Consider the following 25,562-nt stretch of genomic DNA (forward strand, 5'->3'; position numbering starts at 1 on the left):
TTGGACAAATTGCTATTAACTTAAAAAATTAATTCAGTATTTAGAACTAAATGAGAAGCAGGGGTATGATATAAGTTACTTATGTTTTGGTCCGTAGATATGGCCAAAATAAAGTGATCTAAAAGTGACATTGTCTTAGTCACTATTTTGATACGTGTTTTTGAAGGCAAAAACAGCCCTGTGATGTGAAGGTTTCCTCATCATTCATTGAAGACCCATGTGTGGCCCTGAACTGACAGTTTTCATCCCGGTGGGGTAATTGTCTCTTTGACATATTTACCATATCCATTTTTGATTTCAATTAAATATTGTCTTCATTTGTGGTGAAAAAAAATGTAAGTTGAACATTCTCTGCTTTAGTTTTAGGATATCATTTATAATTATATCTTTCTCTGTGTATACCTTTCTCTTCTTACTACCATGTGCAATAGAAATTGCTGTAATGTTACTGTTTCAAAAGCAATTATAGGATTCTCCTTTATCACTTTTTTTTTAATGAAATCATAAAAATTTGCTGTTCATTATGAATTTTGCTGTTGTAATGTTTCCTTTACAAAGAAGGAATGCCATATTATACCAATCTCCCTGAAAACTGTCAAAATCAGCTGAGTTTACTTCATATATTGCATGTCACAAGATTTGGCATTTGACAAGGAAAGTCAGTGGAACAGCCGAACGAACAAAAGAAACTATTGTTTTCCGGAAATGGCCCTTTGTGAGTTGAGATGACCCGTTTAAGATGAGATCATGCATGCTTATTTTAACTTTATCTCTTATCCAATGAAATGTCTTAAAAGTAGCAGCATCATAGACATATTCAAAAAAAAAGGCAAGAGAAAAATTTGATGTCACTTTATACTATGATTCAACTTTCAAGAAACGGCGGCACTATCTAGGACAAACAAACAAAATACATATGTTTTGATGGAAGAAACAGGTACTTATACTCATTGCAGATCAATGATTGGGTTATCTTTCATTGATTAGAGAATTTCTTGGTCTTTACTCATTCCACTGCATTCCACTCATGCTTGAATTTCTCAATTCATGAAAAATAACCCAATCTTTAATCTTCACTCATGTTAGGTTTCTGGTAATTTATTCTCCTTTAAATTTAAGCCGTAAATCAGAATTTTATTCATGGTAGATTCAGTTTACTTGTAAAGACCAGTTGACATCTCTGCCTAAATACATGTATTTCCTAAAGTTATAATACCTAGCATTTCTTGAAAATTTGAACTTATATTTTAGTCCATATAGCAATTCACTAATGTTTCTTTTTGAATTAGAAATTTGTGGGTTTATGTATCCATAGAAACGACGAAACACAATACAATGGCCATGAACATAATTATTTGCACTGTGAACTATGGTTATGTTTACATTATAAAGTCTTAGGAAATCCTTGATATTTTATCAAGTGTTTAACTAAGACCCTTATCTTCAAGTGGCAGTGTGTATGTTGTACATCTCCTGAAGATGGTAATAATGTTTCCAGTTCACGACTTGTGCAACATAAGTTTCAGTTTTCATCATTATATACATACATATGACGACAGTATTATATGTAGCCCTGACCTTGCTGGGTTCGCCATGAGTTCAAATCAAATGAAAATTGAAGGATCATCATCCAGTTGAAATTTATTTGAATGATGGATTGTCAAAGACACGTATCTTAACCACCATAGCAAACATTGTGATAAGATTTATAGGTTGAGCACTATCTATAATATTTGAACCCCCTGTTTTCACTTTGAAAACTGAAAGGAAACAAATGCACAGACTCTAGTTTTCTACCTTCCCCTTGAGGTTAAAGAAGACATAAAATTTTGTGCCCTTACAGGTTTACATACCCCCTCAAACTGTACATAGGAATCATCATCTTGGTCTGTGCGTCTTTCTGTATATCTATTCATCATTTCATATAGAGATTTACTAGACCTGCATTTTCAGAGGTGAGGAATAATCAACCTGATCTGGTTTCATTGTTTATTGACAAAATAGACGTGTGAGGGAGAAATCAAGAGATTCAAATAGTACATGTGATAAAAAGGAATATAATCAAAGAAAATAAACACCTAAACAAAGAAAATAGACAAAAAACAACAAAGAACTTGTGAAATAACCAAATTAAGCAAGATAATATGCACGAAGAAACAAAAGTAATTTAGCCCTGAAAAGAGCAACCCTGGACTCAAATAAAAACTGGGAACATGGACACAGTGCCAGGGGCGGATCCAGGATTTTAAATTGGGAAGTGGGGGGAGTGCACAGTTAAAATTTCGGCAAGCGGAGGGAGGCGAAAAATTTTTTAGGTTAAATTTTTTAAATATTCTTCTAGAGTGGGTGCAATGTAGATATCTTTTATGATAAAATTAGCGAGAAATTAAAGTTTCAACCTAAAACTGCCTAAATCTACCCATGACAACCCATGCTTTGCAATTTTTTTTTTGGGAAGGGGAGGGGGTGCACGCCCCCCACGCCCCACCTGAATCCGCCCCTGAGTGCATTGGAAGGGTTAGCTTCCTCTGCTGCTTTTCAAAAACACCTGCTGAGTTGCTCATGTCCGAGAAAACTTTAATGCAAGTCTGGTGTTGGAGTGAATTAAGAGTTAGCTTACTTGGTTTTTTATTCTCACTAATTTAGCCACCAGCCCACTGACCTGTGATGCAGACGATGGATGGGAATATCATAACGGATCGTGCTATAAGTTTGTGCCTAAATTCAAGACTTGGAATGATTCTATGTAAGTAGAGTTGAAATTGTAAGAATGCTTATTATGCCACACTCAATGAGTAGGTGCTATATTGGAATCACCTTGTCTGTATGTCTGAATTTGGTCGCAATTATCTCAGCTCCCAATGGATGGATTGATTTTAAATTTGGTCTGTGGCTTTTATAAATATGGCATATTTTTTAAGCAATTTTGGGTGCTGATCAATATCAACTTCTTGTACAAGTGGGGGTGCATAAGAGGGCTTGCAACTTCACCTTACCTACATGATAATTATCCAGAGAAGTCAGCCCTTCATAACAGTTTACTACACGTATTTTTTCACATGAGAATGAATTTAAAATACTTCTTATCCTCAAATTGAAATGGAATAAAATTTTGATTCTAGAATTCTATCTACCTGTCAGTCATGTACCAACAGTTCTAAACAGTGACTAATTGAACAGAATATGAGGGAAATGTCAATAATACAAAACATCAGTAGTCTAATTCAGAAGTCAAGTTGTATACATGTATTTGATGGATTATTTATAAAGTTAGATAAAAAATGAAATAGAGTATCATATCTCTATGATTTGGTCCTTTTATCTACTTCTTTGACAGCTAGATATTTTCCTGCAACAACTGGTGTTGTCATAGAAGGATGATCACTAAGCAAGATGCTGAATGTCATAGGACCAAATATTCAAGAGTAATCATAAAGAAAATGGTTTTATTACTCATCAAAATTGAATGTTTCAAAATGTCAACTTGCGTTGTTTAACTCGGCTATGCTAGTTTGTTATGATGAAATCAAATAACTTAGTTGATATTCTGTGATATTCTATTTTTATCTCACCTGGCGTCCGTCATTGTCGTCATTGTCATCAACAATTTTTCAAAAATCTTCTTCTCAGAAACTACTTGACCAATTGGAACCAAACTTGGTACAAATGTTTTTTGGGGTATCCTGCATAGAACTGCCGCGGGAATTTTTAATCTGTTGAAAAACATGGCCACCATTACTAAAAATAAAACCTGGGGGTCAGACAATAGTTTTTCACATATATCTCCAAAACCCATATGTTTTGCTAAATTCTGATGAATTAGAAGTGTTCAGCATGATGCAATCTATCTGTGGTCAATCCATTTAATCCATTAAGCCATTTTGGAGTTATTGCCTTTTTTTCAACGTTTTTTGCTATTTTTAATGTTATTTCTTTCAAAAATCTTTCCCTCTGATACTACTTGACCAATTGGAACCAAACTTGGTACAAATGTTTTTTTAGGGTATCCTGCATAGAACTGCTGTAGGGATTATTGATCTGTTGAAAAATATGGCCACCGTTACTAAAAATAGAACATAGTGGTCAGACAGTAGTTTTTCGCATATTTTATCTCCAAAACTGTTAGGTTTAGCCAAATTCTTTCAGTGCTGAAATGATCCTTATTGTAAGGCCTAAAAAAGTCTCTAGGCATAAAAGTTGTCAAATGACTCCTTGTAAGAGTTAATGCCCTTGAATGGTGAAAAATTACCAGGTGAGCAATTCAGGCTCTTGTGGTCCTCTTGTGACTAATTATGAAACCTATAGTTATAATATAGATAGCAGTGTATGTGAATGTAAAAATTTTTGTTTTAAGTAGCACTCCACCTAATAATCATGCAAAATGTGATTCATGGGTGAAAAGCCTACTTATTTTTATTTTTGATATTTTGTTTTAACTGCCATTGCAACAGAAACTAACATTTGGTTTTTCATATAACCTGTGTTTTAGGAGATAAAAATTATATAGAATGCACTGTAGATTTCAAAATGAAGGGAGATAACTCTGTAAATGACACTCAAATACAAAAGTCTCGAGGTATTGGATTTTCAATGTCGATTATCTCTTAAGAAAGGACAAATTGGAATGAATAATTACATATTTCATCATGTAGACCCATAAAACAACTTAATTTCAAAAATAAAAATTTGTAGCCTTTTTTTTCAAATTTTGCATGATTCTTACAAAGACAGCTACTTAATTAAATTTCATAAGAAGTTTTTGATGGTGAAACCTGAGTCTTACTTTGTTAAGTGATTGCAGAGCAGTAAATAGTAATGGTTTTTTGATTTTATTAGAAAAGAATCGAGTTGAAGCAAAGCACCCCTAAATCTTGCATCAGCCTTTCCACTTATACATATCGGTATTAGCCAAGCTGCCTATTTGATAGTTGCAGCAAGCCCCTGTGGACAGGGTTGACCAGGTGGTTGATTAAACAGGTTTGACTGTAGAGTTTTAAACAAATATTCCTTTCATGTATTTCAGTTCTGATTGTGAGTTTATGGATTCCAATCTAGCAGCTGCAACTGACTGGCCTACCTTTAGTGCTGTTTCATTGATATCTAATTACAGACAGACAGACACATGGATTGGAGTCTATAGAAATGAAAAAGTAAGTGACATTTTAGCAGGACTGTTTTGTGGTGTCTAGCATTTTTCAGTCTGATTTCAGATAAATCTCTTACGGTGTTCGAGGTCTAATAGGCCTCTACCCAAAGAGGTCTGATTTTGAAAATGCTTAATTAAATTTCAAATTTTGTGCTATATTGTGTCCAAACCAGTTTTTGTGTCCATAATGAACTGTATGTCCTTTTGCTTAAGTTTATTAAAAACTGATATTATGTCTGCACTTTTTCCAGTTGTTCTGGGTTTGACCTGTATGATTGTTTCATGCTGCACTCTGCGAATCTCTTTATTAAAATCTTTATTAATTGTGCATTTCATTTTGAAATTTGCCATTTCCTCTTTGTTTAGTACACTGTAGCTTAGTAAAATTAGGTTTCCTGCAAGTTTGTTTTATTATACACTTTTGTGATTTGTGTGTATTTATGAATTCAAGCCTCTTTAAATAAGTTCCTTGTTTTCAGACTCTACTATGCCATAAAAATTCACAAAGATTGATCATTTCAAGAGTAGTGTTTTTAGATAATTTCACCCTTTCTTTTCTGTTTAAATGAAGCCATACAGTTACACAACCTACCCAATATTTTGTCCTCACTGACCCTTAGTCATTTTATCCGCAAACTGAAAGTAAAAAAGTAAAAAAAGATCCATTCAATTAAAAAATGTAAGTACATTTAAGCTAAGTAGTTCCAGCATTCAAGTTAAGAGGCATTTTCACATTTGGAAAAGCATATTAGCAAGCCAGTTGTAAAAGAAAAGTCAGCATGGTGCTGTAATTTCATAAATGACAAGTCTGTTATTACAGCAGATATATAGGAAAGTATATTACCATTGATGTTATTTTTTTGTATGAATGTAAATGGCTAATTAGTTACATATGAAGTATATCATTGTGGTTTGGTCAAGTGAATGTAAAGGCAAGAAGACCATGATTAGCACAAGGAATAGGATATCAGAGTTGCCTAACCTTATGATTTTGGCATAAGGCTCATGATTTTAAATGCATTGTAAGCCCTCACAATTTTTTTCAATTTCCTTACAATTTGGCCAACTTTACTAAAATTTTCTGATTTCTGTTTTTTTTTTCGGTTTCATTTCATATTTTTTACATGGCTATGTTACTACTGTATTAATGGTCATTTCTAGTTTGAAAACATAAAAAAAGTAGGCAAGTCTTGGATATGCAAGAAACTAAGACAAAGACTAGACCTTGTGAATAGAAAGAGCACCACAAATAACACAAATTAACTTAAAGAAATCACACTAAAACTGAAGAATGAGAAACCAAGTCGCCACTAAAAATTAGGAGAATGGAGCTGGGTACAGGTAGGTAAATATCCTTTGGTTTTCTAGGAATACCCACAATGTTGCTCATTTCCTGTCATATCTAGGTTTATGAGAAAATGTGGGACAAATAGACACTCAACAAATCTGTTCTATTGAGATAGCCACACCTTAGTAGTAGATCAAGATATAAGACAGACCTTTTAATTCCTGTATTGTCCTTTAAAGTTCTTTGATATAAATGTGATGTAAAAACTCTTACTTTACTCAATGATAAAACATCACTTATGAAGTGGGAACTGAGTTTAAAGGGCCATTTTTTCTTTTGAACCTGATCTGCCATGAAATCTGCCTTATCAGCATGAAAGAACAAATCTGCAAACAGAAGTGCACAATTTGTTCTCATCGGTATACCAACTGTCTGTTGAAAAGCATTTGTTTAACACTGATTAGGTATCAAATTGTTGCCTATAAATAATTCCATTATTTTGACATCTTCTTCAGTGTGTTGAGAAGATGATTTAAACTTGTTTTTAACAACATAACATCTGTTAAGAGTAATATCGATGGAGCAACAGCAATGTCCTACATATGTAGATATGTCAAAACATGAGCGGTTCAAAATCAGAAGTGACGTCAGCAGTTAGGATGTAATTGTTGAAACCTTTAATTCAGAAGCACAGTGTGTGTTATAGGAGGTCTTGAAGATTTCTGTTGGTCAAGACATCAGCAATATAATGTGAATTATCAACAGAGTCTAATGTTATTTGATTACAAATAGCTCCATCCCTCAAGCCTTTCTTCATATTAGTTTTCTGTATTATTGGTATTTTTTGGCATTTTCAGGTTTATTACCTAACAGATTCTTCTGTGACGACTGGAGTAGATGAATTTATTAAACCTCTTAGAAAGTATGTTTTTATTTGCTTATAATTTTCTGTATGTGGCACAAGTTTTGTTTTATTGTAAATTATAGCCTTTTTAACTCACCTGGCCTGAAGGCCACGTGAGCTATTGCCATCACTTGGTGTCCTTCGTTATCGTCATCAATGTCCGTTGTTATCGTCTGTCGTCATCATTAACAATTTTTCAAAACTGTTCTCCTCTGACACTACTTGACCAATTGGAACCAAACTTGGTATAAATTTTCCTTGGGGTATCCTGCATACAATAAATGTATAAACTAAGGACTACTAGCAGTTTACTGAAATGCCAGCTCCAGACCAGTTGAATCCTACAAAAAGTTATGTCTCCATCATATGTAAAATCAATCCCAATTCTTCCTGTGCGGGGATGAGAATTATGAACATCATTAGTCAAACAATGAGGACACAACCCATGTCATGCCAAAAACTGCTTTTAGATATAACGTTTTAATTTCTACATAAAGACCCAATGAGCAATCAATGTTATTACCAAAAAATGCTATCCTTAACGATTTAAGAACAATACCATAACTGTACCCTTACATGTGAGCCTATTCAAAGGTTTGGATAGTTATTTGGTTAATATTGAGCTTTCTGTGCTTTGTGTAGAATATTACTGTAAAACAAAGGGTGAGAGATACCCAAACTTATTAGTCCTTTACAAGTACATTTGTAATTGAGAGTGAATTCTGTGTATCTGTTGAAAAAAATTGTAAATGTTTTCAATGCATAGATCTAAGTTCAATGTGTTTTTGGTACTACATAGAGTGGTGGCCATTTGACCCAGAAGTAGTAAGTGAGGCCTAAGGGAACTACTATTTTATTTTAATGAGGGGTGGGGGAGGGGGGAGGAAGGCAGATTTGAAATTTTCAAGAAATAAAAGGCTGGACTGGTCATAAGAAAAGCCTGAATTGCTCACCTGGCAAACTATTATTGCCTTATTAATGAAGTAAGTCAAGATGAATTTTGATCTCATCATGCTGAACACTTTCACCCAATGTCAGAATTTAATTTGACACTTAAACCGAACAGTTTTGGAGATATAAGTGAGAAACAGTTGTCTGTCCCTTATGTTCTATTTTTAGAAATGGTGGCCATGTTTTTGACAGATCAAAAATCAAAATTTAAACTTTGTGCAGGATACCCTAAGAAACTTTCATGCCAAGTTACATCCAAATCCATAAAGTAGTTTTTGAGAGGAGAAGATGTTTGATAAATTGATAACGACAAAGCTGCCAAGTGTTGGCAATAGTTCATATGGCCTATGGTCAGGTGTGAGCTAAATAGGCAAGATCTATTGTTGCCCTAAAATTTTTTGTTTGTAGTCAAAGAATAAAAAATAAGGCAGGACCTAAATTTTCTCAAAATAAAATGGCAGAATTATAAATTTGATCTTAGCCTCCCGCCCATAAAAATTAAAAATGATTGCTCCCAAAGCAAATGTTCTTTGCTAGAGCCTCAGAAACTTGGATTGAAGAGGCTGTTCACTGTCATCTCTCCTATTTTGTTGATATAGATATGGATTTATTAAAGAATCTTTTAAATGAATATTATGACAAAAGTTTATAAGAGTTGCACAGAGAGACCAAGATATTTTTTTATCAACTTAAAGAAATGGGCGGACAATAAGTATTTTATACATTCCACAGTAAAGATGGAATGGCCTGTATGAGCATTAACAGTACAGTTAAGTATCCACTGAGGAGTATCTATCCTGATGATTGTACCAACAACAAACAGTTTATTTGTCAAAAGCCAGAAGGTAATGTATCTTAAGAATACATGTCTAAAGGTGTAGGGACATAATGCTATGAATATTGCCCCAAAATATCGAAATGTTGAATGTTTTGTAATAGCCCCTGGGATTTGTCCATTGTGAAGAAGTCATAATGGTGCCACAGTGATACAGTGTTTTGTTTTCATAGAAACAGAAACTAGTCACTAGTCTTACACCATTTCATTCATGAATATTTTTACTGATTTTTCATTTAATTTCAATTTGTGGAATGATAAAGAAAAAAGAAAAACAATACAACAAAGCAAGAAAAAAAATTAAATGAAAATATAAAATTTTTACAATCAAGTGCTTACATGTACATAAATGTTGTTACTGGATTTTACCTGCTTGCATTGTGATGGGTTGCTGCTGGTGGAGGAAGACATGCTACCTGATCACATTCCTGTTTTTTTGTGGGAGTTCATATTCAAAGTGCTTTAGTGTGGTTTCTTGTTTTTCTTATTTTCAGTTTTTGTATTTTATTCTGATATTTCATTGTGTATGTAGATCACAGCTGTTTAAATTTTCTCTGAAATATCTTTCTATTTTGAACACTTTGGTATTTTTTCCAGATATATATACTGTAAACTGTGAAATTTTCCCAATGAGAATAATAACATGAAAATTATGCCACCACGAATTTTCCAGTTAACAGTAATCAAACAAGAGAATTTGTTTTAGGTATATGTGGTGATGGTTTGTTACAACATCAGTCCATGTGTTACTACATTTCTGCATCAAAACAACGAAAAATGTACGCCGATATTATTTGCAGAACCAAGGGAATGATTTTGGTAGAAATAACAAGGTTAGTGGGAACTTCATTTGTTATAAATGCTGTCTTTTATCATCCTATTCTTTAGAAATTCTTTCTCATAATATTAAAGTGAGATGTTACTTAATTACATTGTCTTTAGAGTTATCTCCCTTTGACTGTGTGTTCTTGATTACAAAAGTAGAAGGTGTCTGCTGATATTGCAAAAATATTAAAGCAGTCTTGGACCTTACCCACTCACCTAATGTCATTTTGGAAATAAAATAAAGAAAATCAATTCTTTTATTATCTTACATCAAAATTGCCTTTCAATTTATGTTCAGGCAAGTAGAAAATGGGAAGTACTTCCAAGTGGGGTGAAAAAAAATAAGGCAAAAACTGTAAAAGATCATAGCTTGTTAGTGGAAGTACCAAAGTCATGAGTCATTTTTGCTGCATACACATGCAAAGGTTGAAACATCAGGTTTGAAATAACACCTGGCATCAGCAAATTGAACATCAAACTCGTCATGTTTGGTCAGTTGTTAAAGTTTGTGTATGTTTCCTGAAAAAAGATGCTCCATAAGGTATACTTTCCTTGGCACCAATTGATTCATATTTTCTCACTCTATTTCAGTTCAGTTTTTGGATTGTTGGGAAATAAAATTGAAAAAAAATATTATTGAAAACGTAAAATTTTCTAACATTTTTTCTTACTTTTTACTATATTTCTTTGTTTAAATGATCTATGAAATCAATCCTTAGACCCTTTTAAAAAGTTGATATTGAAATATAATTCGATGAAATGAATGACTGCACATGCACAATTTTATGAAAAAGTATGATATATCCATTAAGTGACATCCCACCATAACAGATGATGACTATTTTACCTCAACCTAAATTGGAGAGCAGAGCAATGTATAGTGATCAGTATGTCTGTCTGTTCCCCATCCTTCAGTCTGTTTGTCTGAAAATTCATGGGGTGGCTTTGAACAAATGAAAGTTGGTATGATTCTTTCTTAGGGTATCCTATGCAAATTTTATGCTTTGATTTGTGATCCATCAAAAAACATGGCCACCATTATGAAGAGTAGAACATAGGGGCAAGAGAGCAATTTTTGCATATATATCTGATAATCTCCAAAACCATTAAGTTCAGCCAAATTCTAACATCCATTAAGCATGGTGAGATCTACCTGTGGTCAAATTTTCATTAGAATCTGTAAATCAATGTTACTACCATTTTTGAAGTAGGGTAATAGTGTTCAGCATGATAAGATCTATCGTTTGTCAATTTTTAGTGAATATCTGTTGACCCATGTTAGAGTCATTGCCCTTTTTGGATATTTTTTTGCTATTTTTGATACTATTTTCACACGGTACTTCTAGGAAACTATTCTATAGAATTCAATTAGAGTTAGTATGCCTGTTCCTTAGGTCATCTTGCACAAAATATTATCAGTGTAATTTTGATCTGTGAAAAAACATGGCCGCCATTACCATAAATTTAGCATAGAGGTCAGACAGCAGTTTTTCCCATATATCTCCCCAACTGTTATGTTTAAATAGATATCCAGGCATGCATAAAAGTCTTTAGCATGGTGAGATCTACTTGTAGTTAAATCCATGTGTTTATCCATGTTGGAGTTATTGTCCTTTTTGCTATTTATAAATAGCCTTTTCAGAAACTATCTGACAGAATTCATTGAAAGTTGATATAACTGTTCCTTAAGTATGAGAGTTAACAATTTTTATCCTAGAAAAAACATGGCTACTTTTACAAAAAAAAAGAATGTTGCTTTTTGATATATATATATAGGTGAGCGATTGAGGCTTTGTGGAGCCTTTAGATAATTCTAGGGCAGAATATTGACACATTTTTTCTCATTTTTAATGTATTAATCATTTCATTCTAGTGCTAGCAAGTCCTCTTATTTGATAAGTATTCTGAAAGACAGAGATGATACTGATCAAATATGGATTGGATTGACCAGTAAGTATTATCTAATGTACTGTGTCAAATAATATTGAATGAGAACTTATGGCGAACACAAAGTGAGCTCAACAGCAATGTGTGTATAAATGAAAATAATATCCTTGAGATGTTACCCAGTGATTGCTATCAGCTCAACTGGAATAACTTCGGTAGTCAGCAGAAACAGTCTGAAAGTGGATGTTCTGCTGCAAGAAAATCAGAAATTTACACTTATCAGGTACAATAAATAAAAGCAGATACATGTTTATTTTTATCATTGAAAATATGCAGTCGTCTTCAGTGCTTTTGTTTATTTTTTGACTGCTTCATGTAATATTTATGCAAAAGTTCGGGAGAAGTTGAATGCACTGACAACTGTACTTATGCATCTCTCTTTGCTGTTACTGTATTATTGTATTATTCAAATCAAAGCATAGCTTTTCTAAGGTCGGAAAGGCAATCATGATTGAAATTTCTGCAAAGTTGTGTCAGTTTCAGATACATTTGTTCATGTCACAGGTTACATGTAAAATATTCATGGAGAATTGTTTTATTGCCAAACTTTGTACATTTTCTGAATCACTCCCTAAAACTTGAAAGGATATAGCTTGAGCTGCTGGTAAGCTAAAAGTGAAAATTCAAGAAGGTTGAACTCCATTTGCTCACTTCTATAGGCAATGTACATGCCTACACAATATTATCTAGATATCACAACATTTAAATAATGAATTGCTGTATGCAAAATGCTAGTAAGGTAACATCCTCATTTGAACTAGCAATAGGTAAAGAATTAACTAAATACAAGGAGAATAGGTATGGTGAATATGTCAAAGCAGTGTATGTCAAAAAAATATTAGTTTTGCTGGGAATAAATACTATAGTATTATTGCGCAAGGTTTTCCATATTGGCTTAGTTATTGATCTGAGCCTAGCCATATTGGACTGAGGCATAGCTGGAGTACAATATTTCAAGCTGAGGACCAATAACTCAGCCAATATGGAAAACCTTACATACTTATACCTTTATGGACTAACAAGTCAAATACGCTAGGCCGATATGGATTTTAACCAGTCCAATATGATGTATTGGATGGGTAAAAGCCGTTTTGGATGGCAAAATCTCATATTGGATGGCTAAATCCGTATTGGACGGCTATATCCTGTATTGGTGCACTTTTGTATTTCGTATCATATTATCAGTTTTGATCATATTTAGGCAAATATTCGAACGTTAGTCAATACATAAAGTTAATAATAATTTGTCTTGTTTTTTAATTTTTAGAGAAGAACAACAATTGGTTTTGGAAAAGTACAGGAGAGATTCCAAAGTTGAATCACTGGACATATATGTCTCCAGAAAATAATGCTACCTTGTATGACTGTGGTTATATGGATGTTAGTAAGTATCTATAGAAATAAACAGCTTTATTAAATGGAGAATGGTCATCAAGAAATCATTAGGCCTAGCAAAACAGTACAATGAAATTAAATATAAATTTCATACTGATTTTTTAAAATTTTTCTATAATGAACACAATTTCGGCATACCAGAAGAAATTGATACCAATTGTGAAAGTACAGTATACACAATTCTGCAAACACAGTTTAGGGATATATAGGAATCACCCTATTTGTCTGTTCAACATGCGGTCCAATGGTTTGTCAACATTTCTTTTCAGTGCAACCACTCATGAGATTTTGATGAACAATTACTATAAAATAAGGCATCATATGTTGATGCGCATGATGGAATATGATTTTGAAGGGAGATAATCAAACTGAAGGGGAGGGGGTATTTTCAGTCAGAACTTGTTACCAGAATTTCCTTTTTTAGCTCACCAGGCCATAGGCCATGTAAGCTATTGCCATCAATTGGTGGTTGTCGTCATTGTCATCTTTTATCATTTACAATTTTTGAAAACTCTTCTCATCTGAAACCACTGGACCAAAAGGAATCAAACTATAGGTATGAATGTTCCTTGGGGTATTCTGCATAGAACTGATGTTGGGATTTTTTATCCATCGAAAAACATGGCCGCTAATACATGTACTAAAAATAGAACTTAGGGGTAAAACAGAAGTTTTTCACATATATCTCCAAAACTGTTAGGTTAAGTGAAATTCTGACATAGGTAAAAGTGTTCTAACTGATGAGATCTATATGTAGTCAAATTATTTTTTTAATCTGTTAAGCCATGTTTGAGTTATTTCCCTTTTTGAACATTTTTTTTATTTTTTGCTCTTTTTTATTTATTTTTTCAATAGTTAAAATAATTCTTCCAAAGTCTTCTTTTTAGTGAAAATTGTTTGACAACTCCTTTTAGAGTTATTGCCCTTGAAAGGCAAAAATTTAACCAGGTGAGTGATTCAGTCTCTTGGGAGCCTCTTGTTTCAAAATTGCCCCAACCTTTTATTTTTATAAATAAGCTCCATTTCCTTGTAATTAGGAAACCTTGAAATATGTACTGAAGTACATAGACAGGATTACCAGGTAGTATTTTTAGTTTTATTACTAATATTTGACTTTATTTTAGAACTTTTTGTACCTTTTAGGTATAATATACCAGTAAGCCATTAAAAAAAAACTGAAAAAAAAACAAAATAGGAAAACTTCTGGGATTTGCAGCCTTATTTTTGGCAATATTTTAAAAGGCAAACAGTATCACATTATAATATTACAATATTTTCAGAGCAACATCTAAGTGATATGTCTTCCAGTTTATCTGTTTATCATTGATCTCATTTAAATTAGCGATGAAACTGATGGAAATCCTTAATATGGAGATCCCAAATTGACATAGACTTATTTAGAAAATGGTTTGCATCAATGTACATTTGCAATTTATGAATTTTCAGTGAATGATGGACATTGGAATAAGGACTTTTCATGTAATAAAAAATTAAAGTTTGTTTGCGAATCTCCAGCAAAGACAAGTTTAACAACAGTAGCACCAACTACAACTAGTAAGCTTATTTTTTAAGATGAAGATTTGATTTCTACTTGTATGCTTAGAGTAATAATATAGCCATTTGTCTAAATGTGTAGAAATGTAAATATTGGTAAAAAATATGTAAGCGTCAATAGTGGAATGATGGAAGTACTTCAAAATCCAAAAACATGTGATGTGATGTGAACACAGGAAATAAAGACAATTTATATACACAGTATATCAACCTCACTTATTAAAACTGAAGAAAACAAGACATCATATATAAACTATGCACTCTCACAAAAATAAACTAATAGTGACTTCTAATGCTTTAGAAAGAGTAGCTCCATTTATTCTCATACTTGATAGAAGTTGCCTTGGAAACACATATTTTAAGTGGTAGCCCAATACCTTTGAATAGTAAAAGTTGCGTCATTTAATGGATCTATGTCAATCCTGCCATATACTTCCAGTGCTTATTTTCTCAGCTTTGTTGTTATTTAAGTACCATTCTGTGTAAGAATCAGGCAAATGGTGGCACATCATTGATCTCAATTTGGTCTTTTATGACTAAAATATACATGTAACTAGAAAACAACTCAAATTCATCCTGAAGCATCTGTGTCATTTTTTTACTGATTATATAGTAAGAAAGTGTTGGAAAATTTTCCTTCCATTTTTTCATAGTACATCTTAACTAAATTTAACCTTTCAATATTTTAAAAGGCAAAGTTAACAAACACTTTGATGGTTATTTCTAGCGGGTATGAGCTATAAATACTTGGATAATGCAGTGAAATCACGGTGTTTTTATTCCTCATGTGCCCAACCATATATATATTTTGCCTGAATCTTAGACAGAGAAGTACTTAAATTGTTGTTTTCATGTTTTATGGATTGATTTGATTAACCTTCATTGACTCTATACATAGATATTTTGATGTATCATTTTATTATGTTTCAGCTCCAACAACAACAACGACAGTGAAACAGACAACTCCCGGTACAACAACAACTATCAGTACAACCCTAGGAACAACTTGTATGTAGTATTGATATAGTGTTACTTGAGAAGGTAGACCTAGGGTGAGGAACACAACTCTTACAAATCATTGGAACATTTGTATTCAGCATTTTACATTAATCTCATGTAAGCATTCAAGTAACTTGGACTGATTTCATTCAGTTTCAAATGAAAGCTTTATAGACTTTGGTGAAATTGAAATTGATACAAACATATCACTGATTTCAAGAGTTGTGTCGTTTACCCTATGTCTACTTCTTCTGTAGGTAGAAAACACATTATTTGTACTAATTTAGTTTGATTTTCTTATAACATTTGAGAAAAAATAGTCTCCATATATTTGCTCTTAATGAGCATGTTTTAACTAAAACATTTGTGGGGACTAATCTCAATGTAGGTGCTCTGATATTGAACATAAGCATTTTTGTTCAGTTTTATGTTTTATAATTTTGCAGCGACCATCATTTTGCGTTGGTGTAAATTTTGTGGTCACATGTCTAAATTTCTTTCCCAAATTAAAAGAGGGTATTTTTTTTTTCGGTCGTGAGGGGACATGGAAATCCCGGGCTAATTCTGTTGTGGGTTAAAAGTGCTCAGCATGATGAGATATACTCGTTTCAATCAATTAAGCCTTTTTTTGAAATTTTTGTGCTATTTTTCATTTTATTTCTTTCAAACATCTTCTCCTCTGACACTACTTGATTAATGGAAACCAAATTTGGTACAAATGTTTCTAGGGGTATCCTACATAGAATTGATGTAGGGATTTTTGATGTGTTGAAAAACATGGCCGCTTTTACTAAAAATATAACATAGGGGTCAGACAGTTGTTTATTGCATATATCTCAGAAAATCAGTTTAGATAAATTTTGGCATAGGCTAAAAGTTTTCAGCATGATGAGATCTATCATTGGTCAAATTTTGGTTTTAATCTGTTAAGCCATGTTGGAGCTATTGCCCTTTTTCAACGATTTTTGCTATTTTTAATGTTATTTCTGTCAAAAATCTTCTCCTCTGACATTATTTGATCAATTGGAAACAAACTTGGTATGGATGGTCATTGGTGTATCCTGCATAAACTGATGTGGGGATTTTTGATCCCTTGAAAAGCATGGCTGCTGCTACTAAAAATAAAACATAGGGGTCAGACAGTAGTTTTTTGCATATATCTCCAAAACCGTTAATTTAGCCAAATTCTTTCAAGAGCTGAAATGATCTTTATTATTAGGACCACAAAAGTCTTCAGAGATCAAAGTTGTCAAATGACTCCTTGTAATAGTTATTGCCCTTGAAAGGTGAAAAATAATATTTTTTTTTTTACAGTTTTCAGTCAATATCTTGAAAACTATGATAGATTGAAAGAAACTTTCAATTGTTGAAATGGTCCTTTTGATAAGTCCTACCAAAGACTTTTTGAGGTTAAATTGTTGGACAACTTTTTGTTAAATTTATTGGCTTTAAAAGACAAAATTCAACCAGGTCAGTAATTCAGGCTCCTGGGAGCCTCTTGTTTTGTAATGGTTATACTAATTGATAGTATATTTTGTATGTAGTCTTACTATGAGAAGTTACAGATTAAATTTGATTTTGGTTATGGTTGAATGATTTTTATGGAAGTTACGGCCTTTTGACTTAAAAAATTTCAGTGAATTAACAGTTTTCCAGTTTTTTTTTCACCGGGGACATTGGAACGCTGTTCTTTTATACTTTTTGGTTAATTTTGCTGATATTTCAAACTGTGAATTTAACGAAAATTACCCCCTTGAAAAAATGTTCATGTATTCACTGCTTAATATTGTTTTGTAATATTGACCTTGTAGTAGAAGAAAAGGAATATATGATTTGTCATATTTTTAGTGTCTTCATGCCAGACAGCACTGTGTGATGAATTATACCAAAGAGGCAAAGATATGAGTGATAGAGGAAATAGCCCTGTGATGGAACAAGCTGCAAAAGCATTCTATGAATCAACAATATGCATTGTTTTAAGAACAACATACAATTGCCTCATAAAGCAACCTAAACATTGTACTCATATACTTCAAAGCTTTGGATATAAACATCAGATGAATCAAAAAAAGTGTTCCACTAATCCAATAGCAGCTGTGTTTGATCCTAAAACAATGGGTAAGAACAAGATATAACAAATGATGTTCTGTTTTAAGTGCAAGTGTTTGTAAGAATCAGGCAAAGGGGGAAAAATCAAAAACATGCATGTCAAGAACTCACCAATCTGATAATGTAATACCACTCAAGGATGCTGTCTGTATTTGAAAAGATCATTATTTGATCTCTGCATCACTGGCTTAGCTCAGACATTTTGCAATAGAATGTTAGAATAATGAGGTTTTTACAGTGTTATCTGCCCTTGAAATTGTCATTTTCAGTGGATTTCAATGACAGTATAACTCAATGCACCAGCATGATACGGAATATATCGTCTGTTTTCCTTGATTCTCATGGTGCAAATAGTCAAATTACACTATCAAAATGATGGTTTTTTTTATACCATGTTTCATCCACTGCCTGATTCTTACAGAGACTGATACTAACTTGTACTATAATTGGCAGAATGTTAACTTTACTGTGCTTTGTAGGTATTGCATTGTTTTGAAGTTGCATGAAACACGGAGTTTAGGAAGTAATTGATTCAGTCCATAATTGAGTTATGTCATAGATTGATTGTAAATCTTCTTACAGTCTATCAACATATAATTATATTTCCTTTAATTCAACAAAAAATTCTTTCAAAGATGCCTTCATAGATGCAATTAATTTTTCCTTGTGAAATGCATGTGACTTCTTAACCACTTGGCATTGGTTTGATTTTAAAGAGAGGTTTCCCACAATTTACATTATACATTTTCCAAGTTTACTAGCATATTTTCTTTCTTGATTCTTGGTTCTAATACTGCTGATTAGTGGTTACTCTTTATTACACATGTACAGCCTACCAAAATTTACAATATTACACCTCCACTCAACAATTGTGTGGTACCAGTATATTCAAATCACCTTGCCTGTCTGTCTGTCCATTTTGCCCATCCAAATTATCTCACAAAAATCTCAGGTCTCATTGGATAGTTATATAGATGGGGCATACCTTGTAAATGATTTCTGTACAATACCAAACACTTGTGAAAGTGGGGGTAAACCTGAGCTTCTTGATTTATCTTTACAGTGTCAGAATGTAGAATGACCCAGAGTGGTAAGAATTACACAGGCACTGTCAGTATCACAAAAAGTGGGCGGACCTGTCAGGCATGGATAACTACATATCCCCATAAACATTCTTATTCAAGAACTTTAGGCAACCAGAAAAATTATTGCCGTAACCCTGACAATGAGCCATATGGGCCATGGTGTTACACAACAGACGTAAACCAAAGGTGGGAATATTGTGATATACCATATTGTAGTAAGTATTACTTAAAAACAAATTTCATTGTGGCAATTTAAAGTTAAGTTTTTTGGTTTTCAGGCTTTCATATGCCTTATTAGCTATTTTTTAGCTCACCTGGTGGTAGGCCATGTGAGCCATTGCCATCAATTGGTGTCTCTTGTTGTCGTTGTTGCCAATGACATTTTCTTCAAACATCTTCTCCTCTAAAACTACTGGACAGAATTCAATGAAAGCTGGTATGATTCTTTCTTAGGGTATCCTGCACAAAGTCTATGCTTGGATTTTGAATATAAAACATGGTTGCTGTTATCAAAAATAGAACATAGGAGGTCAGACAGCAGTTTTTTCGTCTATATCTATGAAACTGAAAGGTTTAACAAAAGTCTGACGTAGGGTAAAAGTGTTCAATATGATGACATCAATCTGTAGCCAAAGTTTCGTGAAAATCTGATGAACCATGTTGGAGTTTACTGATTGAATTTATTATTAGTAAAAAAACATTGCCACCGTTCCTAAAAATAGAACATAGGTTTCATACAGCAGTTTTTTGCATATATCTCCAAAACTGTTAGGTTTAACTAAGTTTTGACTTGGAAAAAGTGTAAGGCATGATAGAGATCTATCTTTCATTTTTTTTTATGAATTAAAATTTGTTAACCTATGCTATAGTTTTCCGGCAGGGATTTAAGGACGGGCCTGCCAGACGTAGCCCCCACCCCAGAATTGCAAAAAAACCCACCTTTTTTATGCATAAAATCTTGATTTTCAGAAATTTTACCCACAAAATTTCCTTTAATTCTATTTACCCCACCTACCTTGAGACCCTGTATCTGCCCCTGGTTTTTGCCATTTTTAGATGTTTTTTTTTGTTGTTATTTTTGATTATATTACATTAAACAATCTTTTCAAAAACTACTGGACAGAATTTGTATCCATTGACTTGAAAAACCATGGTTGCTTTTACAAACAATACAGTGTATCAAGCCAGGTGAGGGATTCAGGCTCTTAAGAGCCTCTGGGTTTTTTTGCCATATCAATAAATAGAATCCTTTATAACTATTTCTTGTTATTTCAATATACATTGTAAAATGCACTCTCATTTTTTGGGGGAAGCTAGAAAGTAAAAAACAAATTTCTCCTTTCCTAGTTTGTTTTCATGAAAGATGGCCTGAGAACCTAAAATTTACCGGGTAATTTGCTTTATTCTAGCCTTATAAATTTGTTTTATTACTCTGTAAAAACTAGCAGCATTTGTTGATATATTTTATTGTATGGCTTTAATACCTAATCTACTTCTTTGCATTTTTTTCAAATTGAAACTTTCTTAAGGTACAGTTACTGAACTGATCTTCAAAATTATTTTACAGATAGGTGATCGATCAATCATTAGCCTTTTCAAAGCCAAACAGTAAACACAGCATTTGGCTGCTGATGCTGCATTTTTCCTAATATTCTTATCTCAGACTGTACACTTGATTTTAAGCTTTCATCTTTCTCTCTTTGAGATACAAAAAAAGTTTATGTATGTAAAATATCTATAGATTCCAAAATATAATAATTTTACTTAAATCAGACAAATGTTGTGCATTTACACCTGAGTTTGATGTTCTTTTGATCTTTGATACTTCAGAATCATAATATCTTATGTCACCAGTTCATGTCAGGAACTTCACTACTGTTTCTAAACAATACACAGAATATAGTTCATATATTATTCCTTTTTTATCTATTAATATCCCCTTCAAAATGAATTAATATGTCTCAAGCATGTATTCAGCTTAATAATATTCTATCATTGCTGTAAATAAAATTAAGATTTAGTCTATTAATCAAATAAAGATTTGAGGGACTTCTTTTTAGCCTTGAAAGATGTACAGTAATTAACTTCCTTTAAGGAAATTTAGTTCTCGCAAAATGTTTAAAGAACCATTAAATGTGTTAAGCATGTTCTGTTTAACACTTATCAGTCAAACATAAATATTTTATAATTGTCAAACAGGAAGTGAAGGCAATAATTTTAACACAAGTAAAATTGGTGGGAAAATTGTTAAAAAGTTTCTATTTTTAAAAATCTTAAATATGTACATCTAGGAAATTACTTTCTCAAGCAGTCTTTGAATGTAATTGCAAATTAATTTTTGGACAGGTTTAAAAAATTTGAAAAAAGGTGAAATGAAATATTCTGTAAACATCTCTTACACATACTCGGTAGCATTTGCCACATGCCACAAGCGCCATCATATATGAAGCCAAAAAATAACAATCGTCAATGAATGAAACATTGTGCTTGTCCATGTATGTATGAACACTCTGACCATATAATGCAAACAACTTTTGCCATATCTAACATTGTTCTACTTAATTCACCCTTTTCTTTATTTTAAAAAATACAAAGCCAAGTTTTACTAGCGACTATTTCAACTGATATAGCGTAGTGTACAGCCAAATATTGACCAATATGATTACTGTAATAGGTCACGAAAATGTAAAAAAGTACCGTTATTGTCCTATTAGAATCGAAATAAATCACATTGTTTTACCATGGGCTGACTATTTATGCTGTATTATTTTACCCCAAAAGGAAGTGAAGGGTAAAATATCGGCATAAATGGTCAGCATGTTGTAAAACAATGATAAAATGGAATTTCCATGATTTATTTCTTAATTAACAATCAATTTACCATTTATGATAACAGTTTTATTTTATGTCATATGATCTTTGAAATTGACTATGTATGCTACGAGCGATAGTGGGGGGTAAAATATCAGAATAAATGGTCAGCCGGTGGTAAAACAATGATAAAATGGCTGAAATTGATTGTGTATGCTACTATTTTTACAAGAATCAAAAACCTCCAGTGTTAACAGCATTTTGTTTAATCCAGGCATAGCAGTGAAAAATGCATGAAACCAGGGACTGTCAACACTGGTCCATCTGATATCTATGTCCTCAGTCATTTCTACACAATTTCTAGCCTGATCAAATTCAATTTCTCGAAGAACAACAAAATTATCATTTACATTGTCTGCATCAAATCCCTCAAATTCACTTCCATTGTAAGATTCACTAAAATATTATTGGACGAAGTTGGCATCACCATTGTCTCCCAGTTTGCTTCACATTGTGTTGATTCAAATATAATTTTTTCCTTTTCAAGTAAAATTTCCACAAAGAAAATACCAAGACTTTAAATGCAAAGGTGACATTTATAAGCGTTTTTATAATATCAGGTCTTTTTTAATGAAGACTCAGCACAATGTTAGGTAAGTTAACATTTGGAAGTCTTATATCCTTTTATATTTCAGTTGGTGCAGCAATTCCACTAACAACTACAACAACTACTACCATGGGTAAGAAGATATTATTTTAAGTTACCGTATATTCCGGTGTATAAGCCGCTATTTTTTTTCAGGTGACTTCTACCTGCGTTTTATACACAGGTGCGCTTTATATGTGTATTTTTTTTTTCAGACCAGATCAGCTGATCTGATTTTGACCGGAAATTACATTGTTGACATTATTTGTATGTATCCTGTAAATTTATAAATTTTTACATGCATTGATTATTACTATTTTGTCTGGACTTAACATTTTGTGATTTTGATAAAAAAAAAAAAAACTTGCTACAGTTTTGTTTTAAAAATCTAATAATGCTAGTTTTTATTATTATGATTAATAAGTAGCATTTTTCGCAGTAGTAAAAACAGAAATCATTCACAGAATTTACAAAATAAAACCCAAATTCTAAGTCAAAATCTTTTCCTCTGGGAATAGTGTGAGAAAATGGAAATTGTATTCACTTGTGATAATTAATACTATACTCCTGCATTTGCATGATTATTTATTGAACTTTTTACCTTTTTGAGTATTTTTCACTCTTATCTTAATACTTTCACTTTTGAAAATTTGCAATTTCATAAATGGGTCTAGACTCCTTTAAATTTACTATCAGGATCTGCCTTTGATGTTACACATAGAGAGAATAAATATTATAATTTTCTGTTGGTTGATGGGTTTAATTCAAGGTTGAATCTATTAAGACTGTGAAATTAGTAGTCACTGCTTCTTTGCCAAGCAAAGAGCTAATAGGAGATAGAATGGCAACTGATTGGCTCAGTCAAAATAATGTGTTGAAACTGTTAAAGAGTAATCAATGGAACCAAGGTTATAGCTGTAATCAAAAGAATGTAATCCAGAAACAAAGACCAGACATGGAAAGCAGACATACACAACAAAGAACATAAAATAACTTTAATCATACATACAAAGTAACAAAAGCAAATGAGCAGCTCAGACTCCACTAAAAACAGGGAGCATGGACCAGGTGCACCGGTAGGGTACCTGCCGTGCTGCTCATAAAAAGTCCAGGCTAGACAAAAGAGGAAAGGAAAACTATGACACGTGTGAGGTAACACATTAAAAATCCAGCACACATAGTCAGACTAGCACAAAGCAGGGTCTGTTCAGTTAAATCAAACATCCTCGTCTTGGAATATGTAAAGTGTTTGCCATAGGAACTCAAACCACAGTCAATCAATCTCTAACTTTTTTGTCTTTCAATATAGTCTTTTATGGCGTGCCATATTTATATTTATTCTATGTCTCTTGTACTTTGTAAGATATCTTATAAAGTTTTTGACATATCAAATAAAATTTATGAGATATCTTATATTCTTTATAAGATATCTTATAAAAGATACGAGATATCTTAAAAGTTTTTCTAAATAAGATATCTCATTAAATATATAAGATATTGTACATAGTATATAAGATATATCATAAACTTTACAAGATATTTCATTAACTTTATAAGATATTTTATTAACATTTTTAATGTAAGATATCTCATGAACTTAATAAGATATCCTGTTACTTTTATAAGATATCTTATGAAGTACATGAGGTATCTTGAACAAGGATTAAATATAAATATGGCATGCCAGTATAGTTATAAGATATCATAAAGTTCATGAGATAAATTATATTCTTTTTAAGATTTCGTATAAAAATATGAGATGTCTTATGAATTTTAAAAGATATTTCTAAGATATTTCATTTAAGATATTAGATATCTTATATCTTATATAACTTAAAGTTTTTTTATATAAGATATCTAATAAATTTGATTTCAAGGTCAAATTCCTGTTTTATTTTTTGTGACGAATTCGTTTCATGACTAATTATTTTTATATAGATGACTTAATTGCTTAAATGGGGGCCTACGAGGGTGGATTCCATTTCAATTATTTCTAGATTTTCCATGCAAAAACAAATTATTGATATGTGAGATGTTGAGTTTACTTCTGTTCACTATCAGATTTGTTGTACCTGCAATACATGTAATACTTAAATAGAAAGTACTTGGTGAAAAGTAATCAAATACAATGATCTAATTCTAAATATTATATAATAGGTAATTTTCATAGGGTGCTAATTTTAGCATTTTTCAGCAGTCTTTCTAAAAATGCCAAAATAACATCCACAAAATATTTGAACTTAAGTTACTTAGTGCACCACGTAGAAAATGCCAAAATTAGAATTGGTCAAGTTTTTTTTTTTAATAAACTCCAAATCCCAAACACCCACCAAAATAGCCCTACATAGTTTTCTTGGGTAGTATGAATAGTAGGAACTTGTTGATCTGTCCATCCATATGTTTAGTAAAGAAGAAAAAATAACTGTGTTTTAAAATGAGGGTCAGGACCCTGTTTCTTAAAAAATCTCAAATTGAGATCTTCCTCAAAGTTATCCTCAGCTCATATTTGGTCCAGTCAGAACCCTTGAAATTGAGGATTTGAGAAAATCTCAATTTTAGATTTTTTTATGAAACTGGGCCAGTATAGGTATGCAATTTTTTTTTATTTTTCCAAAAGTTTTTGACTGGTTTGTTTTGAGACACATTCAGACTTTAATAGTACCTGTCAAAAAATGGCAAAACCATATGGTAGGCACTGAAAGTTAGGGTTGGTAGGGGAAGCTGAAACACAAGGACTAAGTACAACTCCATAAGCACATTTTAATTAAACTATGAATGTTGAGTAGTAGGTCATATTTAGATGTGATTTTAGAAAGATATTTATTATTTGGTGTTACAAAGGGAAATATTGATAAAGTACTTTTGGTTACAGACCACCAATTCAACCAATGAGCATTTGGAATGTACGCAAAAAATAGTCCTATGCAGAAATTACTCCTGTTCCTCATAGTGCTGTGAAAAAAGTTCTCATCTTATTTAAAAAAATTAAACAGTTTCTGAAAGGAAAAACATTTCTGTACAATTTATAGGTGCATTTTGCTTCTTGTGATGTGAAGCCTAATCTCCA

General features: G+C 32.3%; 1 protein-coding gene across 1 annotated transcript in view; it reads left to right on the forward strand.

Moving 5' to 3' along the window:
• The window catches only part of LOC148616871 (macrophage mannose receptor 1-like), a 114,466-nt gene that overhangs the window by 10,353 nt on the left and 78,551 nt on the right, over positions 1-25,562 (forward strand). Inside the window, exons 5-16 of the mRNA XM_088584015.1 lie at positions 2,647-2,746; positions 5,024-5,150; positions 7,292-7,356; positions 9,022-9,134; positions 9,831-9,957; positions 11,823-11,899; positions 13,164-13,280; positions 14,738-14,845; positions 15,776-15,853; positions 17,693-17,962; positions 19,017-19,253; positions 22,545-22,589. Coding sequence (XP_088440141.1) covers positions 2,647-2,746; positions 5,024-5,150; positions 7,292-7,356; positions 9,022-9,134; positions 9,831-9,957; positions 11,823-11,899; positions 13,164-13,280; positions 14,738-14,845; positions 15,776-15,853; positions 17,693-17,962; positions 19,017-19,253; positions 22,545-22,589 — 1,464 coding nt within the window. The remainder of the gene's footprint in view (positions 1-2,646; positions 2,747-5,023; positions 5,151-7,291; positions 7,357-9,021; positions 9,135-9,830; positions 9,958-11,822; positions 11,900-13,163; positions 13,281-14,737; positions 14,846-15,775; positions 15,854-17,692; positions 17,963-19,016; positions 19,254-22,544; positions 22,590-25,562) is intronic.

Source organism: Perna viridis, chromosome 5 (assembly GCF_037379345.1).
Source record: "Perna viridis isolate PV_CMFRI_1.1 ecotype Kerala chromosome 5, ASM3737934v1, whole genome shotgun sequence".
Classification (NCBI taxonomy): domain Eukaryota; kingdom Metazoa; phylum Mollusca; class Bivalvia; order Mytilida; family Mytilidae; genus Perna; species Perna viridis.